The sequence below is a fragment of the Nilaparvata lugens genome, chromosome 9, assembly GCF_014356525.2.
Source record: "Nilaparvata lugens isolate BPH chromosome 9, ASM1435652v1, whole genome shotgun sequence".
NCBI classification, from domain to species: domain Eukaryota; kingdom Metazoa; phylum Arthropoda; class Insecta; order Hemiptera; family Delphacidae; genus Nilaparvata; species Nilaparvata lugens.
This window is the reverse complement of record NC_052512.1, coordinates 30,617,754-30,643,360: the sequence shown is the minus strand read 5'-3', so window position 1 is coordinate 30,643,360 and position 25,607 is coordinate 30,617,754. Positions and strand designations below refer to the sequence as shown.

Here is a 25,607-nt window from a genome sequence, read left to right as displayed (position 1 = left end):
CACGAAATTGGAATATAGTAGGTTTATGATATAAAAATTCGATTGCACTAGGTCTCATCCTTGGGAAAACTCGTTGAACGACATTAAAAGGATAATTCATCCTTGGCTGAAACAGCTGTGGATAGTAAAAAAGTGAGTGAGCGAGTATGTGAAAAATCAAAATATCGCATCCCCGAAATTCATAAGATGACATATAGCCAGCTGTGAAATATGAACACGATCATTTTAGAGAATTATGTTCCGTTTATCAATAAATAAAAATAACGAGCGAAGCTCGGTGCCCCGATATTCTACTTTGAAGATAGGATCAATCAGACTATAGAATTATTCATAATCAATCAGCTGACAAGTGGGTTATTCATTGCATGCATTACACAGATGTCTGGTCGAGTCTATTTCTATAAGGTAGGGTTTCAATATTTTTTATGATGCGTGTCCATCAGTATCAATATTCTCACATTTGGAAAACAATTTAATAGATGATTGAAAATAGAATAAAAAATGATTAAATGAACTGAATAATGCTGAAGAATTTATAATATTCTTGATTGAAAAAATCATTTTAAAATAGTTGAGAATTATTTTTGTCAGATGGAAAGAATTATTACCCCTTCAATGCAGTACATAAGTACTATTACTTAATTCTTAATGCAATACATAATTGTGATACCCTATTTTATAACCAATTCAAGTCTATTATTTAACTACACGTTACCTCTAGCATTTGCTAGTCAGCAATGTTAAATAATGTTATTATTTCCAAAAAAAGTAGAAGCCTTACAGAACCAATAAAGTTGTTAATAAGAGTTCGATGCTGTTGGGTTGAATATAATTTTAAAAATCCCTCAAGTATAAACCATCAAAACTCATTTTATTAGCTTCATGTCACTTGCTGTTTTATTCAAAACTACCTGAATTGAAGCAGTTTGCAGGAGCGATCAGAAGAAGAAGATATTATTATGAATAACATGAAATAAAAACATCAAGATGTACTGAAAAAATGAATATATTTCTTAGATTAGTCCATCTCTTTCTTCTGTAGGCTACTACATCATACATGAATCATATCCATGGAATATTATTCATAGTTGATTTTCTTTGTCATCCTCTACTTCTGGCTGGTACACCTCTAGGCCTGAAATCAAAAAGTTATTGATAATTATTTATTATTCATTATAAAAAAACTTTGCAAAGTGAATTCTGAAATTGACTGTTTGTAATCTGTATAAGTTTTTAATTATATTTCTTGGGAAGAAACCCCCCAATAATGACAAAGTAATATTATATGAGAAATTCCAATAAACCAACAATCAGTTAAATTATTATTGGCATCAATCTGTAAGTTGTGTAATTCTGAATGATTGATTGAATAAATAAATAAATCTCCATGCAGGAATTGGGATTAATCAGTGTGCCCCAAGGTCAAAAGAACTTGTTGGTGAACAGCATATTTTTGGATACCATGAACAATTCATTTATTTCTGTGGTCAGTAGGCCTACTTCTCGACCGTTCGGTTTACTAAACTCTTCCAAAATGTACTGCATAAAGTAATTATTGGTTCTATATTTAAAGAAACAAGTTTAATGAAACAAATCGAAATATAATCAATTAATTGCTTAATCTGAAATGATGATTATCTACAACATTATAAGTAGAACTAAGTGATTTGAAAATGAATACCAAACTGTAAATACATAAATCTCAAAATAATGCAGGTATTTCATCCATGAATTCAATCATAAATTTTAAAAGGTGGAATCACTGTCATTAAAGCTATTATTCAGTGTTTTCTACCAGCACTTGCTGAGTGAATTTTTGAAGTCATCTATTCATAGTTCTAATGTATGGTCATTCATAAAGTTCAAAATTCACTCAAGGTCAAGATGGACAGTTGAGAAGATTGTTTTAAAAACAATGTATTCACTTATCATTCAGGGAATAGAGCTGTTCATAATATTTAGGATTCCTTCCATAAAGAAATAATTTATGTAACAAAATCTAATAATGTGATAACATTTTAACATCAAATTATGTATTTAATGTTATCACATTATTAGATTCTGTTACATAAATTATTTCTTTATGGAAGGAATCCCAAATATTATGAACAGCTCTATTCCCTGAATGATAAGTGAATACATTGTTTTTTAAACACTCTTCTCAACTGTCCATCTTGATCTCATGTGGTTTCACGTTGTTTTGAAATATTGTATACTGTAAGCTATTAATGATTTCAAAATTCAGCCAGTTTTTTAATTATTTTAGTCACATACCATAGCTTTATGTCTTACTAATTGAATAACTAACATCAGATCGATAATAAAACATCGAAGTGGATAAACTTTTTAAAAAAATGTGAAACTGTATAAAATGACATCGCCTATATAAAGTTTAAAAAATGAGTGGAATTTTATCTTACCTAACTTATTCTTATTCTAACTATGGTTTCCAATGACTTTTTCCATCCTGGTCAACAAAAAAGAATTCATATGAATTTCCTTTCGAGCACATTCTCTTCAATATTTTGTTTGTAAATGGTACCTGAAAAAAGAAACATATTTAATCTTTCAACATATATCCATTTTGGAGATAAAGTGAAGTTAATCATCAATGATAATACATAGTTTGGACTTTGAATAAATTAGAAGTGAACTGGGCCTCAATAAACTATTTACATAGTGTATAGTATACTATAGCCTACTTACATTAGACTATATACTATAGCCTACTTACAAGTATATAGCCTACTTACATTTGTAGCACATAACAGAAAACACTTTAAAGTTTTATAATATAAATTAAAACAGGAGACACACGACATGGATAGATTAAAAACACTAAAAAACTTACATTACACACTCTCTGCTCAGTCGAGAAAAGGGACACAGTTCCTCGAAAATTTCCGATTCTAATGTAAGTTTTTCAGTGTTTTTAATCCATGTTGTGTGTCTCCTGTTTTAATTTATACTATTTACATTGATATACCTGGGATCACGCAATATATTGATCAATAGAGCATGAATAAGTGTTTCAAATACATTACTATTTTAGTTTTAAATGAGTTTGGTAGCAATGGTCAACCAGAAAAATAGTACCTATTTCATCTTTTTTCAATGGCAGTCTTTCAATATTCAATTACACTGACTCTGATCAAGTTATTTCTATAACAATCTATGTAATTTTGTTTCCAAGTGAATTTAAATTAACTAAAAAAAGATTAATTTATGGATAGGTACCAAAGACAAAGTAAATGTTCTCATAGTCAGGTTAGTTTTGTTATTGTATTGATAAACTATGGGTTTGAAATATTTTGAGGTGCAACAATGATAAAGGAATTTTAGGACTTAGAATGTAATGAAATACTTCAAAGTCAAATGATGATGTTATTTTCAATAAATCGGTTTGTGAAAACTACTAGCTGCATTATAAAAAATGTATTTTGTGATTAGGCCAACTCAATGAAAGTGTAAAAGATTGTTAGCATGAAATGCTATCTTATCTTATCTTGTAAAATTCAAAATGTTATCTTGGTTGAATAATGTTTTGAATCTGATCATTTCATGTTAACTTAATCAAGCAAGCTTGAATGAGTTTAAATCTAAATAGTTGATTAGATTTCTCTCTTTCTTGTGATAATTCTCTACCATACACAAACTGGCTAGTCTAGGCTTTACATTATTATTAAATACTAGAAGTTATACTTCAAATAAATAAATAAACATTCGTCAACTTCTAACTTCTTGAAAAATGAAAAAGATAGCAATTTAGACCTAGAGACTAGGTTATTAAAGGCCTACTAAAGTAGACTACCTGAATAAAAATTGTAAACATGCTGGTAGGCTACTTATAAAAATTATATTAAATTGTGTACGGTAGATCTAGCCTACTTTATTATGAGAAATTTAAGTCTACTTACTTGAATCCTCTATCACATCAGCAATATTTTTAACCATATTCTATTTTTCAAATAGGTAATTCGTTGTGCAGGTCTGGAAAGTACAAAACTTTGAACTGTCGCATCAAATTTATAACGAATTTCACGCCTTTCTGTTGTAAATCCATTTTCAATTTCTCTTGTAAAAATTATAAGAATAAAGAAACCAATGGAAATATTTTATACCTCAATTTTCTACTGAAAATTAATTTTACAGTATAATAGTAGCGATCCGAAATCTGACAACCAATATCAAAACAAACCATTCAACAATTAAAGATTGAGGTTAAAAAGAACATGGCGTCTGATCCAGAGAAAGAATATTCTGCCGGTGTCACGTGATCAGAGCAGAAAAATATTTCGAAGCTGTCTGTTCCCGTCGACAGAATCCCGAAATTAGTTCTTTTTCGATAAAACGGTTCACGAGCAGTGATCGGTCGAAGCAAAATAGCATTGTGTTGATAGGCCTTAAAATGAACGGCAAAATGAACGACAGTTCGTTTCTGATTTGAATAGTTCTTTTTTTCTGCTCAACTTTCTGCCGATGGGTGAACACTCCCATAAGAACCAATGTTAATTTAAAGTGAATTCTGTCGTCTGCCCGTTACGAAAACACGGCTTAAATAGGTTATGTTCTTACTGAGGAAATTTAAAGTTCAAAGTTCTGTCCAAGAATATATATTAGCTAGAAATTTTGAATTTAGAATGATTAAAATACCAAATTATAGTCAAATTTTGCACTTAATATCACCGCACTTTGAATAAATTAAGTAATTTCAGAAAATTTTGAAGCCAAAAATATACACACAACTTTCAACTAGGCACAGCTGTTACAAACTTTATCCGATATTTGTAATTTTAACTATTTTATTGATCTGTATGTAATCACTTTGATTGCAAAATGAATGAATGATTTTATCAATTAGTATGTAATTGTATGGCAGGCCGTGGCTGGAGAAACACCCACTGCTACTGGCGTCAGTGGTGTACACATTCCTGCGCCTGACCGAAGACCACCACCCGGGCACGTCGTCTGCGCCTGGCCTGACCGCCCTGCGGCACAAGGAGGTGGCCTTCACAGTCGGCCTGCTGCGTGACAAGTTCGCCGACTGCCTGCTCATTGGTCGCGACCTTGTGCGACTGCTGCAGAATGTCGCGCGCATTCCCGAGTACGAGCGTCTCTGGCACGACATGCTACACAATCCCAAGTCGTTGGCGCCCAATTTCACTGGTTTGTTCAAGTTTTATCAATTTATATCCTAATATCGGGGGACCGAGCTTCGCTCTTGAGTGTAAAAGCATAGAAAATTATTTTCACAGTTATATGAGGAGGCACAATAGGCTTATGCCCAAAACAGTGCCTTTTAAAATTTATACTACACTCAAAATCAAAATCTAGGTTAAGCTACTATCACTCATCAAAATATAAATTTGATTGCACTAGGTCTCATCCCTGGGAAAACTCGCTGAACGACATTAAAAGGATAATTCATCCTTGGAGAAACAGCTGAGAATTTCGTCGTCTGTCGATAATGGAAGTGAGTGAGCGAGTGCGTGTGTGGGATTAAGACAGCTGTTGCTGTAATGTGCCTCAGCTGTTGAACTATTGTATTCAATCAGCTGATCTCACGAGAAACATTATCCAGCAAGAAATTAATCGACATGATCAACATATGATCGTTGAAAAAAAATTATCAATCGCTATAAAATACTCTATGCTGTTGTACTCCAGAGCGAAGCATGGTCCCCCCCATAATTAAGAGCTCAACAGCTGAATCTCATCAAACAGATTTATTCCATTGCTGATTTGACGCCTAGTGTTAAGGTGCATTTTCGTTTGTGCATAAACTTCCGCAGTCGACGACGACAAGCATCGTTGACATTCATATTGTACAAATTTCAAGTGTGCTACAACAGCTGATCAAATAACTTTTCATTATTTGTGTTTATTATTCAAGAATCATAACATTCAAATTAATAATATCAACATTTTGCCATTTGAAAGTATAAAAAAGTTTATACTCAACTCCCACATTAAACATAATCTTTCAAGTTATTTAGACGAATTGAAATCTACCCAATCTGAGATCCTCATCCTTTCTTGGTCGACGACGGCATTCACGCACAAACGAAACCCCAGCTTTAGGCTTGCCACTAACGGTACGACATACATGCTAAACATTGTGTACATGCATGATTTTCATGCACACACCCATTCACATCATGCATGTTTTTTGTCATTAGCGAGCGGCTTCTAACTTGGAATAAACAACCAACAACAATAAATAAACTACTGGAATATTACAAATTATAATGATACAAAAATAATTATAAGTTATATAAAAATAACCTCTAATAAAGCAGTGAAGAAAAAAATACAAAAATCCAACAAATTTCTGCTTGAAGCCCTAAACAGGTATGACGACATAAATGTGTACACACATTTTTATCATGCATGTCCTATCGTAAGTGGCCAGCCTTATGCGTCATAGTCAAACAACATATGAATAAATGAATTTATTTCCTTCTCAAATTACAAATTACAAAAGTAGAAATTGAATATCTTGGAAATTATACTGATCACGTATCCAGTTGTGTGATCAGATAATCAAAGTATAATTAACAAGGTAAATACATTATCAACTCACACAATAAATAATAAAAATAAAAATAAACTTGTATGAAAAAAATAAAAATAAAAGCTGTGAGTCTAGTCTAGGTGATTAAGATTGCTAAAACAATACTGAAACTACTGCCTGTAGCGCATGATATAAAAAACAAATAAATTGAAACAGCCCAGAAAACCAAAAACTGGAATAAATGAAATGCATTTAAATGTAATAATTAATGTATTAACTTTGCTGGCTGTGCCAAATCATTCATGTTTTGTAACTATTATGTAAAAATTTGGCGAAATAAACATTCTTATTCTTATTCTTATTCTTAATTAATATAATACCGTACATGCCTTAGTGGAATAGTGATTCAATTGAATAATAATATTTTTATGAGAATGGTGCCGTTGAACAATGCTAGCTCAACCTGCACCATTATCTAACAACATTTCTAACCATCCAAACATCGTTCACTGTAAATAACCAGCTCTTTGCTCTCTCACAAAAGATAATATAGGAATCACACCTTCTCAATTCAATTGGCAATTTATTGTAAATATAAGGTCCTAAGTACATAAACGCAACAATATCCATATCCATATCTCTCCTGTACTGAAGTCACTTCTCTGTATAGATGTCTATTAAATTACGAACAAATTATTGGATTACCAATGAGAGGACATTTCATTAGATTGATTTATACAATGATTGCTGATTTGACGCCTAGTGAGATCTTACTCGCCAATTAGCCGTGGACGTCCCACATGCTCGTTTCGTCCAACACAAGTCTTTTTGAATAGTAAAAGATTTGCTCTAAAATGGATAAATTGATTTTATGTCAAAAAATTTATTGTAATTTTGTTGCAGGTATTCTACAACTGTTGCAGAGTCGAACGTCGAGGCGGTTTCTGCAGTCTCGCCTGACGCCGGACATGGAGCGAAAGCTTGTCTTTCTGACGTCATCTGTGCGCTTTGGCAATCACAAACGCTACCAGGACTGGTTCCAGAGACAGGTAGGCCGTTCTGCTTCAATTAGATCTGCTTCAATTTTGATTTGGAAAGCGAAAAGGGACCAGTTATCGGAAGAGTAAAATGTTCAGGGCAGACAATAATAGAGACTAGGGTCAAAAATATCGATTTTAAGTTTTTAATCGATTATCATGCTGTAACATCTCCTTTATTGATCAGAATCGATTGAAAAGTCGACTTTTTCGTCGATTATATGAACACATGTAAAGCTGCGTACACATATACGCTCTTCCAACCCGCACCGAGCACGCTCCTCCCTCGTACCGCCCTCGTACCGCCCTCGTTCCTCCATCGAACCACAGTCGCGCCGCCCACGCACTCATCATGTACGTTACGGAAGATGTTAGATCTTCTCGCGTTCCCCGGTCGAACCACTGTTGCTCCCCGGTCGATCATCAATCGCTCTGCTGGAGTGACGTTCGGTTGCGGAGCAGAGCGAAAGTCTGTACGCACCTTTATGTTGCAGAAAAGGGAACATTGCCCTGTTTTTATGTTTGAATAGGCCTAACTCAGTCATTTTTCATGATATCAATTTGATTTTTTTTAAATTGTTCTTTATAGTCTCCTTTATTGAGGAGGAATGATATCTCAAATTTGATTTTTCAAGACACCTTGTCCCTATTTGCTTTCCACATCACAACTGTTTTATTGATCGAACGTAGTGAGGTCTATGTTTCAACTCGGATTTTCTTTTGTCTGTCTATGTAACACGATTACGGCCAAACGCGTTGATAGAATTCGATTATGAGATTTGGCAGGAATATTCCTTTTTCAACTGCGCGTCGATTTATTCACAAGGTTTTTTTTGAAATTTTGCATTTAAAGGATAATATGAAAATAAAAGGAATTCCTCCATACTCTGATATCACTATAATCCTATTATATTAAGCGAGCAATTTCTGTATTTGTATATCTGGTTATTTTCATATCTAGTTATTTATGTTTAACAGATCTCGAAAACGGCTGTAACGATTTTCACGAAATTTGGAATATAGTAGGTTTATGATATAAAAATTCGATTGCACTAGGTCTCATCCTTGGGAAAACTCGTTGAACGACATTAAAAGGATAATTCATCCTTGGCTGAAACAGCTGTGGATAGTAAAAAAGTGAGTGAGCGAGTATGTGAAAAATCAAAATATCGCATCCCCGAAATTCATAAGATGACATATAGCCAGCTGTGAAATATGAACACGATCATTTTAGAGAATTATGTTCCGTTTATCAATAAATAAAAATAACGAGCGAAGCTCGGTGCCCCGATATTCTACTTTGAAGATAGGATCAATCAGACTATAGAATTATTCATAATCAATCAGCTGACAAGTGGGTTATTCATTGCATGCATTACACAGATGTCTGGTCGAGTCTATTTCTATAAGGTAGGGTTTCAATATTTTTTATGATGCGTGTCCATCAGTATCAATATTCTCACATTTGGAAAACAAATTTAATAGATGATTGAAAATAGAATAAAAAATGATTAAATGAACTGAATAATGCTGAAGAATTTATAATATTCTTGATTGAAAAAATCATTTTAAAATAGTTGAGAATTATTTTTGTCAGATGGAAAGATTATCACGGAACTGGATAAATTATCATATGGGATACAAATTCAAACGTGAGTTTATTAACATAAGTGAGTTTTTGATCTTGGAGAAAACGAATAACAGTTTTTAAAAGTAAATTATGATTCAACTGAATGAACTAGAATAGGTGACATCAGATACTTGTGGATGAGAAAACTGCGTGAGGTCTACTGTTCACAGAACTACTAGCAAATTTGTAGAAATCAGTTTTTACTTTCCTTGCCCTGTTACCATAGGTAAGGAAAGTATTGCTTTCCGAAAAAAATTAAGGTACCCCAATTTCTAAATTTCTATACGTTTCAAGGTCCCCTGGGTCCAAAAAAGTGTTTTTGGGGTATTGGTCTGTATGTGTGTGTGTGTGTGTGTGTGTGTGTGTGTGTGTGTGTGTGTGTGTGTGTGTGTGTGTGTGTGTGGTGTGTGTGTGTGTGTGAGTGTGTGTGTGTGTGTGTATGAGTGTATGTGCGTCTGTGTACACGATATCTCATCTCCCAATCAACGGAATGACTTGAAATTTGGAACTTAAGGTCCTTACACTGTAAGGATCCGACAAGAACAATTTCGATCAAATGCAATTCAAGATGGCGGCAAAAATGGCGAAAATGTTGTCAAAAACAGGGTTTTTCGCGATTTTCTCGAAAACTGCTCCAACGATTTTGATCAAATTCATACCTAAAAAGCCATTGATAAGCTCTATCGACTGCCACAAGTCCCATATCTGTAAAAATTCCAGGAGCACCGCCCCATCTGTGCAAAATTTGATTTTAGATTCCCAATTATCAGGCTTCAGATAAAATTTAAACGAATAAATCTAAGTGGAAAAGATTCAGCATATAAATCTCTACAATTTATGTTTAGTAATATTTTTACCTGAAATTGAAAATAAGCTCGAAATGCGAGAAAATAAGATTACTCAATTGCAAATTGTTGGCAACTGTTGATTCTATAAAATCATTCACTATGAAGAGATAGCAGATTTCGTGTGTCTGCAGCGCTATTGTCCTGTCACCAGCTGTCTCAGATCTTAGAATAGTAGATTTGATATGCGCGGGAACACTAGCATCAGTTGATCAATTCTCATAACGGCAAGGAAAGTTGTGTGAGTGCGCCACACCAGATTTTTATATAAGGTATCAAAGCTCATTAATATTATCCCAAACCATTTTATCATCAGTAAATTCATGTTTGACCAATTGACAATATTAAATATTGTACGAACAAAAATCGATGTGTGTGTGTGTGTGTGTAGGCCTTTACAGTAGGCGTCTCGTAGCTTTGCCTGCGTGACTCAGAAACGGCATATAGGCAAGGTATGCTTCGCGGGGTAATATTCACGGCTTTAAAAACCATTGGTCTTCAAAGACCTTAGATCCCTAGATGGAGGATCTTCCTTACATACAGAGATACTTCATAAATTAGAGAGTTGCAACGTATCACCAGCAATGGAAAGAGCATGTTGAACGAATGTCAGCTGATAGGCTGTGTTGTGCTAAAAGGACGTAGCTCCAAAAAGCTCCTTGTGTATCTTTCCTGATGCAAAACGTTGCTTCTGAGAAGATACAAGAGAGCATCTGCTGCTCATTGAAAGATACACTCTCAAAAATGTTCGGTGTTTTTGAACGGGTGCTATTGTAGTAGAGTGACCTGACCCTCCACCGATAGGCAAAGCTACAAGACTCTGACTGTAATACTATATTATTATTCTTATTTACTAGTAGTTCTGTGAACAGTAGACCTCACGCTCAGTAAGTTACATTGACCTGTTGTTATGTTTTCTCAAAAATTAATAAATAATGTATCAATTTAAAATGTCTGGAAAAAATCCTAAATAAACTTGGAGCTTTCTGTCCTATCGTACCGTGACGTGCGGTCCGGAATGTAAGTGGGAGCGCTGTTATCAGATCTGGCTGCAACTGTCTACAACGTTGATGGAAAGATACATTTCAAGATGTTCGATGTTTTTGAACGGGTAGTATTATAGAATAGTAAACTGTATACTAACGTTGATGGAAAGATACATTTTCAAGATGTTCGATGTTTTTGAACGGGTAGTATTATAGTCCACTAGACAGCTGATTTATGAAGAATAATACTAAAGTCTGATTTTACGGTATTATTGGCTTTCAAAGGGGGCTCCTTTTCCTTTTGTATTATCCTCACTAGTAGTTCTGTGAACAGTAGACCTCGCGCAGTTATAAACCGCAGCCTCCTCTTATCATCAGAGTAAATCCTGTCGGTATGTCGTGTCGGCGAGATATCGGTGTGAAAACGGCTAATAGCTGTTGGTGTATCAAAAATGCTAACATCAAAAGCTAATCTCCTTCAAGACATACTGGCAACAGGACAGCCCGAGTTCAAAGCAATGAAAGTTCAAGAGACAATACTATGTTATTTTAGTTATTAAATGCATGTGTTATTGCACACAATCAATAGTTCATTTATTCATTTTATTATTTATTCACAATGGAGACAACGGATTTCCCCAAATATGTCTCCTTAACAATAAAAATTGTACAGATACAAATGAAAAAAGAAAATAATCATAAAAATAATACGAACTTATGCAATAATAAATAATACAAAAAACAAAAATATCACCTAATTCAAAAATGAAAAATACAAAGATTTCAAATACTTATGAAAAAAGTAAAAATAAAACGAATGAAAATTCAAAATTCCAAAACTTAAAAAAATTAATGAATATAATAACAAATAATGAACAAAAATTTTATCAATAGAATAAATAACATTTATAACTGAACGACGTCCCAATACATCCACACTGATACACCAACTATTTATTTGATCAGATCATGCTTACACAAGATTCAATTATCCTATAACGCTTTCCGGAATTTACGTAGCACGAGAAAACCAAAAGACATCTAGGCTCCCAGACAAGCTGTTATAAGTTCTTTGCATCCTATTTAATAGTGCATAAAAATTGCATTCAATGAGGCATGCAATTTATAGTCTACACAGCTGCTGATTTTTTTACCAAGTTTCATTGAGATATTGATTTGCATACGTCATGGCATGCGATTTATAATCCACTCCACAGATGATTTATGATGAATAATTCTATAGTCTGATTTTTACTTTAATATTGGCGTATGAAGGAGGCTCTTTTTTCCTTTCAACTTATCCTTGAAATGCAAAATTTCCAAAAACCTTGTATATACGTCGACGCGCTATTTAAAAAGGAACATACCTGTCAAGTTTTATAAAAATCTATTTCCGCGTTTCGCCGTAAATGCGCAACATATAAACATTAAAACATTAAGAGAAATGCCAAACCTCACTTCGCTCAGTCAAAAATGCAAAATTTCAAAAAAACCGTATGTATACGTCGACTCGAAATTCAAAAAGGAACATACCTGTCAAATTTCATGAAAATCTATTGCTGCGTTTCGCTGTAAATGCGGAACATAAAAATAAACAGAAATATAAACATATCATATTATATTAAGCGAGCAATTTCTGTATATATTTTTATATCTGGCTATTTATGTTCAACGGATCTCGAAAACGGCTCTAACAATTCTCACGAAATTTTGAAGGAGGTTTATGATATAAACATTCGAATGCACTAGGTCTCATCCCTGGGAAAACTCGCTGAAGGACATGAAAAAGATAATTCATCCTTGGAAAAACAGATGATAATTTTGTCGTCTGTCGATAACAGAAGATGCGTGTGCCTGTGTGGGAGATCAGCTGTGTAATCAATTAGCTTACTGTATCTCGCGAGAAATCTAGAAATTTTAATTCGATTCGATCAAAATAATCTGATTTGTTGAGATGGTATATCATAATATTCAAAGTTAATCATTATTTTACAGTTCCAAGTGGTTAGTGAGTGTTATTTTGTTATTCAATTTGGTTTGTAAACAATCGAAATTAGAACTTTTATTTTTTCAAATATTTGGACTGAAAATTTGTCCTGAATTAAAGTGTATGGAACATAACCTACGTTTTGGAATTTTTAGTGTATAAATCAAAATTCGGGGAAGATACAGTTTTGGTATTTAGGAGGTCCTGGATATACATGTCAACAAATCAGATTATTTTGATATCGAGTCAATTAAAATTTCTAGATTTCTCGCGAGATACGGTAAGCTAATTGATTACACAGCTGATCTCCCACACAGACACACGCATCTTCTGCTATCGACAGACGACGAAATCATCATCTGTTTTTCCAAGGATGAATTATCCTTTTCATGTCCTTCAGCGAGTTTTCCCAGGGATGAGACCTAGTGCAATCGAATTTTTATATCATAAACGTACTACTGTATATTCCAAATTTCGTGAAAATCGATAGACCCGTTTTCGAGATTCGTTGAACATAAATAACCAGACATAAAAATAACCAGATACCGTAACCAGATATAATAGTATATTTCGCACCTAGGGCCGAAAATGAGATATTTCCGGCTCGAAATCGGTTTTTAAGTCTGAGGCCGTAGGCCGAGGACTAGAAAAGATTGAGAGCCGGAAATACATTTTTGCCCATGGTGCGAACGCTATTTTTCGCCACACCAAAAAAAACTTCCCAATATATAAGAAATTAAAAAATAAATAAAATTCAAACAGCCTATTTTGATAGATTGAATCTTGGTTATGACAACTTTCACTGTCAATTAATTTCAATATTACTAATTAATAATTTACAATAGTGACAATATTTTTATACTATTAATATTTCGAATAATTGTTTGAATTTTTATAGCTCGCGCTTTGCGCCTGGTGCAATATCTCATGGATAGATGGATGAATAGAATTTTAATTACTATTTTGAAATAATGTGATTAAAAAATTAATATAATTGCATATTTCACAGTTTTGTCTCAAAATATATCTAAAAAATTGATTGAAATTTAAATTACGCTAACTAATATAAAAAATAGCTAATAAAAGTCGAAATTCATCGACAAAAAAAAATGTAACTGACCGAGGTTCGAACCTAGATCATGTTTGTAATTCACTGAGCTCTCGGCCTGTGTTTGTAATTCACGCCTTAACGCTCTCGGCCATTGCATATTTTTGATCGAAGAGGCCTGTAAGTCAGGTAACGTATGTAGGCTACTATAATATAGTGTAGGCCTATAGCGGCAAACTTGAAGCCGGTTTGCCGGCATTTTCACAACAAAATATTGCTCTGAAAATAGTTAAATCATAGAGAAAACATTCGAAGATTCAATCTTGAGTGGGCCTAATGTTTTCTCTATATGGTTTGATATTGAAGAAAAATTATCTAAATTTTTAATAATGAATTACGGAAAAATTACTAGGAATTTTTCAGTCAAAGCTGAGTTTCACCAGTAGGCTTACCTTAAACTTCAGATCTCTGCTGTATTTTCCTATTATTATTGTTGATTGTATTGCATTAAGAAGTGGAATTCGATAATAAAAAAGAAACAATTATTACTCTACCTCACTTTTAAATATTGATACAATTATTGTACTTTGATTTCAAATTTGATTCTTCACATTTAAAAACTTGCGATACTTACCTTTCTGACAATGGACAATGCAGCCAACATTATATTGTTTAGGCTATGGAGATATCATCGTATTCTATTGTTTGATATCAAAAACACAATAATAAATATTAAATTATGGAACAGTAATTCATAAAATATATTATAGACATGATACCGCGATTCACGATACATAATTATATAGATTATTACAGTCGTTATGAGATTATCTCTATGATTTTTGTGAGATCGGACACGATCAGCTGTTATTCAAGGTCATTTTACAGCCCTAGGGCCGTAAAGTTTTACCGGCCTGGTCGGAAAACAATCACTTTCGGCCTCCATATGACGCACGTAAACCAGCTCATTACATCCAAGTGTGGCGAAAAAATATAAACAGATATACAGAAATTGCTCGCTTAATATAATAGGATTATTCTATATAATTTGTTGATGATTTTTGTCGCAGTATTTGGCGCTGCCCGAGTCGCAGACGCTGCGCTGTGATTTGATCCGCTTCATAGTGGGCGTGATCCACCCGACCAATGAGCTGCTCTGCTCGGACATCATTCCACGCTGGGCTGTGATTGGCTGGCTGCTCACCTCGTGCACTTCGGCCGTCGCCGTTGCCAACGCCAAGCTCGCCCTCTTCTACGATTGGCTCTTCTTTGAGCCCGACAAGGACAACATCATGAATATCGGTATCATTAACATTTCTATCTATATATGGACTAGTAGTTCTGCGAACAGTAGACCTCACGCAGTATCCTCATCCACAAGTACCAGATGTCAACTGTTTTAAATGTTAACAAACTCAGTTCACGTTTGAATTTGTATTTCATATGATAAAATTCATCCAGTTCCGTGATGATCTTTCTATCTGATGAAAACTATTTTTTTAGAATCAAAAATATTATAATTTCTCCAGCATTATTTAGTTCATTTTTGTTTATTTTTATTCACCTATTAAATTGGTTTTTCGAATGTGAGAATATTGATACTAATAATAATAATAATAATATCGAGTGACCTGGCTGGCTCAGGTCTGGTGTCAGAGTTTTCAGGTCGCAACTGATCAATTACAGGGCCTCTGACATGACCTAACGACTGCTTTTTAGGCAGCCGGGACCGACGGTCCATCCGAAATACGAACCGATATTCATATTGATACTTATGGGCACGCATAATAATACCATGACTGCAAAACAAAATATTGAAACCAAAGACTTTAAAGCTGCGATTAGACTAAATTTATTGAAAAAGTGTTAATAACTCGATCCTTTTAGATTATGTTATATTGAACATAACTTATACATATAATGAACATATGTGTTTGTCAACTTCCGTTCAATCTAATAGAATCTATAAGCATTAAGTTATTAACATTATGTTAATAACTTTGGTGTAAAAACAACTTGAAGATGCATACCTATTTAAGGTATTTGATTGAAACTATAGACCTTATACAAATACAGTAATAGACTGGCTTCTCCACACATCTGTGTAATCACTTGTCAGCTGATTTATGATGAATAATTCCATAGTCTGATTCTTACTTTCCTTGCCCTTTTACCATAGGTAAGGAAAGTATTGCTATCCGAAAAAAATTAAGGTACCCCAATTTCCAAATTTCTATACGTTTCAAGGTCCCCTGAGTCCAAAAAAGTGGTTTCTAGGTATTGGTCTGTATGTGTGTGTGTGTGTGTGTGTGTGTGTATGAGTGTATGTGCGTCTGTGTACACGATATCTCATCTCCCAATTAACGGAATAACTTGAAATTCGGAACTTAAGGTCCTTACACTATAAAGATCCGACACGAACAATTTCGATCAAATGCAATACAAGATGGACGCTAAAATGGCAAAAATGTTGTCAAAAACAGGGTTTTTGCGATTTTTTCGAAAACGGCTCCAACGATTTTGATTAAATTTATACCTAGAATAGTCATCGATAAGCTGTATCAACTGCCACAAGTCCCATATCTGTAAAAATTTCAGGAGCCACGCCCCATCTATGCAAAGTTTGATTTTAGATTCTCAATTAGCAGCCTTCATATACAATTTAAACAAAAGATTTCAAGTGGAAAAGATTGAGCATGAAAATCTCTGCAATTGATGTCCAGTAATATTTTCACCTAAAATTGAAAATAAGCTCGAAATTCGAGAAAAAAAGATTATTCAATTGCAAACAGTTGGCAACTGTTGATTCTATTAAATCATTCACTTTGAAGAGATAGCAGACTTCGTGTGTCTGCAGCGCTATTGTCCTGTCACCAGCTGTCTCAAATCTTTGAATAGTAGACTTGAGATGCGCGGGAACACTAGCGTCAGGTGATCAATTTTCATAACGGCAAGGAAAGTTGTGTGAGTGCGCCACACCAGATTTTTACTCTAATATTGGCGTATGAAGGAGGCTCCTTTTTCCTTTCATATTATCCTTGGAATGAAAAATTTCCAAAAACCTCGTATATACGACGACGCGCAATTTAAAAAGGAACATACCTGTTGAATTTCATGAAAATCTATTACCGCGTTTCGCCGTAAATACGCAACATAAAAATATATAAACATTTAAACATTAAGAGATATGCCAAACCGTCGACTTGAATCTTAGACCTCACTTCGTTCGGTCAATGAAAGCGAAATGGCACTGATTCATTCACTCACTCACTCATTCATTCATAAACTACAATTCTGAAATACCTTTCAAAACAGCTAGAGGGACAACTTTGGAAGGATAAGACGACAGAAATGTAGAACCTTTAGACATTATAAAAGTTCTATAGTGAGGTCCACGTTTATAATGGCAGTGTTTGATTAGCAATGGTATTGCTATCCTTGTCTATCATTCAACAAAGAGGATAGCGCTAGCTCTTTCTCGCTTTGCTCTGTTGCCAGATCGTCTTTTAACAGTGTAGAATTAATAATTAACAAAATATTTCATCTTAATTATTAAAATTATTGAAAAATATAATTTCTTGCTTAATAAAATATAATTGATTGTTTAAAACGAGAATGAACTGTTAATATTACATTAAATATCGGGGACCGAGCTTCGCTCTGGAATACAAAAGCATAAAAAATGTATTACGAAAGAAGAAATTATAATAACAAGCATAGTTCATACCGAAATGTTCTATCTAATCACAGTAAATTGAGACTAATTCCCAGAAGAATGCAAAAATTTCCCTCACAAAGGCCCAGTTGCACAAAAGCCGGTTAAATTTTAATCCTGATTAACTTCACGTGAACCAAATCAGAGACCATTTCAAGAAGATGAATCTACTGGAATTAATCAGGATTGAAAATAACCCGGCTTTTTTGCAACCGGCACTAAGTACCTGATTGAATGATTACAAAAGTTCAACAGCAGAGTCATAATTTTGACACAGTCCCTCACACATGAACTCGCTCACTCACTACCATCACCAACAGACGACGAAATAATATTATCATAATCTGTTTTTCCAAGGATGAATAATAATTATCCTTTTAATGACCTCCAGCGAGTTTTCCCAGGGATGAGACCTAGTGCAATCGAGTCTTCATATTATAAACCTACTATGTTCCGAATTTAGTGAGAATCGTTAGAGCCGTTTTCGAGATCCGGTGAAATACAAACATATAAACAGAAGTTGCTCGTTTAATAGTATAGGATAAACCTGTATCAGCTACCGTCTATACAGAAGGCATTGTCGAGACAGAGGATCGGCAACTTTGTTCTCCTATCTTTCTCCACTGCCATTATAACGTGCACATCACTATAGTCATCCTTATCGATGCTTGAAATCGAAAAATCGAAGAATGATTCAAATCAGAATCTTTATTGCAGAAAACATTGAACAATGTTAAAAAACGTCAAAGTAGTCGAACACCAACATATCCGGATAATTACCTCTGTTTTTCCATCTTGGGTAAGATTGACTCTCGGGTCCAGTAGATGCAGCTATTTTAACGGAACTACAGCTAGCACTTGTTATGGCGGGATTTTGCAATATTATGTTTTTCGCCGTTATGTTTTTTGGAGATCTAATAAAAAATTCTCCGCTGTTTTTCCAAGGATGAATACATCCTTTTAATGTCCTTCTACGAGTTTTTCCAGGGATGAGATCTAGAGCAATCAAATTTTTATATTGTAAACCTACTATGTTCTGAATTTCGTGAGAATCGTTAGAGCCGTTTTCGAGATTCGGTGAAATACAAAATTTAAACATCTAAACAACTAAACATATAAACAGAAATTGCCCGTTCAATAGTACAGAATTATTGAAGGAGCACATTATTATAGAATGCATCTTATCTAACGTAGTATTTTAATAGGGCTACTTAAATGTTTAATTATACAAAATTACCATTTCTCAATGTTTAATCGACTTTTATGTGTTACAGAACCAGCAATTCTAGTGATGCATCATTCCATGAGATCTCACCCAGTCGTTACAACCACTTTGTTAGATTTCCTTTGTAGGGTAAGTTATCAAATCAATACAACGTATGAAACACCTGATATTTACTACTATAGTTACGTTATAATGGCAGTATTTCGTTAACATTGGTGTTGCTATCCTGGTCTATCATTCGACAAAAAAGATAGTGATATCCATTTCTACATCCGCACTGTTGCCAGATCGTTTTTTAACAATGTAGAAATATGAACCTCGAAACAACATAGACATATGATTAATTAACATAGTATTTCAAATCTCATTTTCAAAAAGTGGGGTGATTGTAATGCTTGTTATGTGGGTCAAACTGGTAGAAGTTTCAAAAGTAGATTTAAAGAACACATCAGAGATTGGAATGAACAAAATGGGGATTCTAACTTTTCAGAATATTTGATAACAAATAATCACAAGTTCACAGTTGAGGAGAATGTTGAGTTCTGCATGTTAATAACAAAGGCAGATCTTTGAATATTATATAGGCTTTAGAAATAACAAGAGTAATTAAGGAAAATTCCCAGTATAGTTTAAATGACCAGATTCATTTCAACCAATACAACACTACGAATTTAGTTTTATCATAACATTGTAAGCATACATTAGTCAATAGTTTTTCCATTTACATATTTGTTTTATTATCTTTCACTTGTTTTCTTGGTTCTTATGAACTGAAAGTAAATTTTGTTATCATGGCGAGTCTGTTGCTTAAGCCGCCATTTTGTGACACCGTTGAGTGGGAGGAGAGTGTCTAGCTGGGCCAATGGCAGGCGTTCACGCCCTTGACCAATAGCAGTACTCGCCTACTAGTATAATTCTGCTGCTCTTGCATCTAGTTTTAATTTATAAGAGATTGACAATGATGTAATAACCGAAACCGGTCTTTCTAAGTATCAATAAATCTGTGGTTTTTTGACAATTTCTTTTTCATTTAATGTGAATAATTACCACAATATCAACTTCTCAACTACACAGAAAGTGACTTGTAATTCATTACAAGAATGAACTGTTTTTATTACATCAGACATACGGTTATCAACTATCCTTCACAGAAGACAGAAAATCGGCAGCCCTGTTCTATCTTTCTCCACTGCTATTATTATAACGTGGACATCATTATTTATTTATCTATTTATTCAATGATCACAAAACACAGATCATTAAAATGATTGGGGAAGGTACAGCAGGCACACCTCAAAACTGTTCCTTCCCCGAATTTTGATTCATACAATACGCACAAAAAATGAGCTATGTTTCATTCACTTGTGAATTTGGGTCTAATTTTCAATTCAATTATTATAGAAAGATTGGCATTTTTATAGGTATTCGATTGGTCTTATTATATTTATTTATTTGATAGAGCAAACAATACAATAGTCGAAAAAGGAAGAACAGGCTTTTGCCCAAAACCTCTTCAATCTTCTAATTTTGTTTCAAATTGTCCAAGTATTAAAGTAGGTGATATCATAGAGAAACTATAGCGTAAGTAGATAGATATCCCTTGGTATAGGGCGTTTATGTCGCAACTTTTACTGTTAACTCAAGCCGATTACTGTCGATTATTGTCGATTTTTACTGTTGTTGTGAGAGTGTATGATTGGCACAATATTAGAGACTACCAGCGTTACACAGCTTCATGGGATCTTACAATAAATTGCGTTTATTTTTGTGATTGCAGATAATAGCAGCTTTTTACCCGCCTCTGTGCGAGAAGGTGAAGCAGGGCATCTGCTGCTCTCTCCGTCAGATCCTCGAGAAGCGTGTGCTACCCTCTCTCTCGCCGCTGTTCGAGTATCCCAAACTGGACCGCGAACTCAGAACTCTCATCAGGGAGACGTTTCTGGAGTTCTGCTTTGCGCCATCCATAGAAGGTCTGAATAAGTTTCATATTGTATGCAGGGGAAAGAACTAATGATTACAAAAGAGAACAGAATAACTAGAACTTTAATTAATTGGTATCTTTCGGTTTTACATGGTTGAATATGATAAATATTAAATTTTCTCTATTCCAAAAAGGTAAAATATGAATATATATATATATATATATATATATATATATATATATATAATATATATATATATAAACACAATATTAAAATGAAATTAATGGGGAAAACTACTCGCTTGCTGCTAATGATGATTCAATCTTCGTGGTTATAAAAATTAAGAACAATGATCTTATCCAGTAGTCACCTACCTTTTGAATATGGTTTCCCCCTTTGGCATCCACTGGTTTAATCGCGACTTTACAGTTAGTATTTTGAAAGAACAAAAATTAACTGAACCAATGAATAGGCTCAGAACCCGTCTCCCTTAATAATACAATTATTTTTAAACTGCCCGATCTGTGACAGAATAACTGTATTATAAAACGAAACGAAATCTAGCCTTCTTCACTGGATCAGCCGGACTTTACTCACAGTCCTAACGAACGAGCTCTGCCCCAAAAGCTAAATTTTGGGTATTGATATAAACTCAGTCAATGTCAAACATGAAAGCCATTTCAAGTACATATTTTTATCTGTCGCACAAGCGGCACGTTTGTTATTAGAAACAAAAAGAAGCTACGTTAATATTGACAACAAATAAAATAAACAATCTTTCTGTCGATGACAAAGATTGTTCAAAGACAAAAACACTGTTCATTGAACTTTTAATTAAAAAACTCTAAAATTCTGATCAATATGAGATAAATATATGATTCATATATATGTCCCATATGACTAGGTGACAATATAAATAAAATAATTATTCTACAGAGTGAGTTATATGTATGGGAACTCTTCAATAAATTGGAGACTGGTGTGGATATAATACTGTAACTTTCAAGATAAGTTATTGGTCAAATACTCTACCTTTTGACGTACAACTGAATTTCAACCCCTCAGAGGGGGGTGACTTAGGGGTTATAAGTCGAATATTTTGAATGTGAACATCCATTGTGTGGTACATCATTTTAAAGGCCTTTTCAAAACAAGAAAGATAGCATCTATAAAAATGTTCTATTGATACTTGTAACCAAAATGGCGGCTGATTGAAGTTTTAGTTTTTAAAGAAATATAGATAAAGTTTCTTAGTAACTAAGAAATGAATAATAAAGTGTTGTATTTCTTTTGTATAATGTAAAACAAATATATACATTTTTATTACAATTCAATTTCCGTTTTATAAATCAATCAAAAACTGGGTAACAGGACTAACAAAAAACTCATCCTGTATAATATTTACTATAGTTACTGAGAAATTTCTAAACAATTTGGAAAGTTTCGAATTTCCCTGTTGCAGTAGCAGAAGTCTTTGGGGTTATTTACAGCCTGTAATTGGGATTTTCGTTTAATAATTATTCATTAATTAGCATTTGAACAAATGCAACTTTCAATTCATTTTCATCTGTAGACTGGCTGGCCGCTATGGATTTGTATAAAATGCTGCTATCCAGAGATTGTCCATCCAGAGATCCAGAGATTTGGTGTAAGGATAAGCATTCCTGACCGGCAATTAGGAGGTACTGGGTTCGATTCCCGGACTGACAACTGACTGGCAATTAGGAGGTTTCGATTCCCGGGCTGACAAATCATTTTTGTGCAGTAGCGCTCATCGAATTTCCATCTAGCTGTTTACCCTGTTGTCAATATTTGCAGTAGCAGAAGTCTTAGGGGTGATTTAGAGCATTTAATTGGGATTTTCGTTTAATAATAATAAATTATTCATTAATTAGCATTTCAACAAATGCAACTTCCAATTTATTTTCATTTGTAGACTGGCTGGCCGCTATGGATTTGTATAAAATGAGCGCTGCTGTTCAGAGATTGTCAGTTTGGTGTAAGAGTAAGCAATCCTGACCGGCAATTAGGAGGTACTGGGTTCGATTCCCGGGCTGTCAAATAATTTCTGTGTAGTAGCGCTCATCGAATTCCCATCTAGCTGTTTACCCTGTTGTCAATATTTGCAGTAGCAGAAGTCTTAGGGGTGATTTACAGCATTTAATTGTGATTTTCTTTCAATTGTCACCTGGTCATATGGGACATATACAGAGTGATTCATAATTATGGTAAAATAATTTAATACGTAATAGTAGAGGTAAAAATAAGAAAAAAAATCATATAAACATATATCCATAAACGCTTCATTAGCGAGCTATACAGAGTGAAAGATTTCGCCCGGAATTCAGTTCCTCTGGTGAAATACACCGATGCTGAATTGTTTGGCGACTAGTTTTTGAGAAACTTATGCTGGATTCATATGAAAAATATCTGAAAAATTGAATAAAACTAGTCTGGAAGCTGTAGTGTGAGTAGTTTTTGAGAAAAAAGTTGAAATATGCAAAAAATCTAAGTAGAAAAACACAGACTTCTACGTTTGATGCCCAATAACTTTCTTTAATGACCAGTAAACAAATAATTCCTCGCAATAAAAATTGTAGATAATTTAATTCTGAAAAGAATGATGTAAGCTGTGTAAACTAAATTCAAATAAAAGTTAGATAAAATGTATTCTTATGTAGTACATTACACCACAAAAATTTGCTGTTTTATGAGGAGAGAACTAATAACTCATAGTTTGTAGCTGATTGCAAATAAAACATGGATTTTAATAACAGCTGTTCCAAAACAGCTGATTTATTATGTTTTGAAAAAGAAAATATTTAAAAGAAATTATCAGCTGAAAATTATTATCAGCTCACTGTTGAATAAAAAAAAACTGTAAGTTAGGCCTACTGTAACCGCTCTGTGTTTTTTGTTTAATCTATTTACCAGTTATTTGTAACCATTCCACTTTGCTTTTGTGTTAAGTGTTAACTTTTTAAAAAATGGCAGGTAATCTTAGACATTATCCATACTCCGAATTAGCTGACATGCATTTAATGTATGGAATGGGACACTACTGTAATAGTACTGAAGCAAGACGTTTGTATCAAGAGAGCTTTCCTAACCGAGTATGTCCAAGTTCGAGGTTTTTTGCTACTATTCATCAAAGTCTGTCTGGAGCAGATTCTTTGATATCCAAAGAGCACATTTATGCAGGCAGACCCCGATCTACTATGACTGTTGAGTTAGAAGAACAAGTTTTTAATGAAATTTATGAACATCCAGAGAAGAGCACAAGAGAATTGTCAGTGCAGTTTAATGTCAATCAATCTATCATTTGGAGGATACTAAAATAGCAACAATTACATCCATACCACCTCCAGAAAGTTCATACTCTATTTCCACGAGACTGTATTCCCCGTGCTGGTATTTGCCGATGGTTTTTAGTAAAACTTGTTTACCCAAACTTTTTAACAACCGTTTTATTTACCGACGAGGCACACTTTACAAGAACATCTATCGTTAACGTCCACAACCAACATATTTGGGCAGCTGAGAATCCTCATGCCATCAATCCTAATCTTCCACAACATCAGTTTTCAGTAAACTTTTGGGCAGGAATCATAGGAGATCATCTACTTCTGTTCGAGCTTCCTCCCAGGCTTAATGGTATAAGTTTAATGTCATTTAGATATGCTACATTCATATAAAAAAAAACTTTTCATAAAAAACCAAATATTTTATTTGCAATCAGCTACAACTTATGAGTTATTAGTTCTCTCCTCATAAAACAGCGAATTTTTGTGGTGTAATGTACTACATAAGAATACATTTTATCCAACTTTTATTTGAATTCAGTTTACACAGCTTACATCATTCTTTTCAGAATTAAATTCTCTACAATTTTTATTGCGAGGAATTATTTGTTTACTGGTCATTAAAGAAAGTTATTGGGCATCAAACGTAGAAGTCTGTGTTTTCCTACTTAGATTTTTGCATATTTCAACTTTTTTCTCAAAAACTACTCACACTACAGCTTCCAGACTAGTTTTATTCAATTTTTCAGATATTTTTTTCCATATGAATCCAGCATAAGTTTTCCAAAAACTAGTCGCCAAACAATTCAGCATCGGTGTATTTCACCAGAGGAACTGAATTCCGGGCGAAATCTTTCACCCTGTATAGCTCGCTAATGAAGCGTTTATGGATATATGTTTATATGAACTTTTTTCTTATTTTTACTTCTACTATCACGTATTGAATTATTTTACCATAATTATGAATCACCCTGTATATATGAATCATATATTTATCTCATATTGATCAAAATTTTAGAGTTTTTTAATTAAAAGTTCAATGAACAGTGTTTTTGTCTTTGAACAATCTTTGTCATCGACAGAAAGATTGTTTAATTTTATTTGTTGTCAATATTAACGTAGCTTCTTTTTGTTTCTAATAACAAACGTGCCGCTTGTGCGACAGATAAAAATATGTACTTGAAATGGCTTTCATGTTTGACATTGACTGAGTTTATATCAATACCCAAAATTTAGCTTTTGGGGCAGAGCTCGTTCGTTAGGACTGTGAGTAAAGTCCGGCTGATCCAGTGAAGAAGGCTAGATTTCGTTTCGTTTTATAATACAGTTATTCTGTCACAGATCGGGCAGTTTAAAAATAATTGTATTGTTAAGGGAGACGGGTTCTGAGCCTATT

The 25,607-nt window shown here is 33.8% G+C and overlaps 1 protein-coding gene and 1 long non-coding RNA gene across 2 annotated transcripts in view; one reads left to right on the top strand and one right to left on the bottom strand.

The window, feature by feature from the left end:
* Window positions 1-25,607, top strand: part of LOC111046970 (integrator complex subunit 3) — an 86,372-nt gene that overhangs the window by 20,313 nt on the left and 40,452 nt on the right. Inside the window, exons 4-8 of the mRNA XM_039435235.1 lie at window positions 4,880-5,166; window positions 7,418-7,563; window positions 15,118-15,349; window positions 19,037-19,116; window positions 20,765-20,957. Of these exons, the coding sequence (XP_039291169.1) occupies window positions 4,880-5,166; window positions 7,418-7,563; window positions 15,118-15,349; window positions 19,037-19,116; window positions 20,765-20,957 (938 nt within the window). The remainder of the gene's footprint in view (window positions 1-4,879; window positions 5,167-7,417; window positions 7,564-15,117; window positions 15,350-19,036; window positions 19,117-20,764; window positions 20,958-25,607) is intronic.
* LOC120352907 lies at window positions 991-4,544 on the bottom strand. The gene is made up of 3 exons (XR_005572128.1): window positions 3,918-4,544; window positions 2,421-2,542; window positions 991-1,135 (listed from the first exon to the last, which is right to left on the bottom strand). It is a non-coding gene; the product is annotated as an uncharacterized LOC120352907 (long non-coding RNA).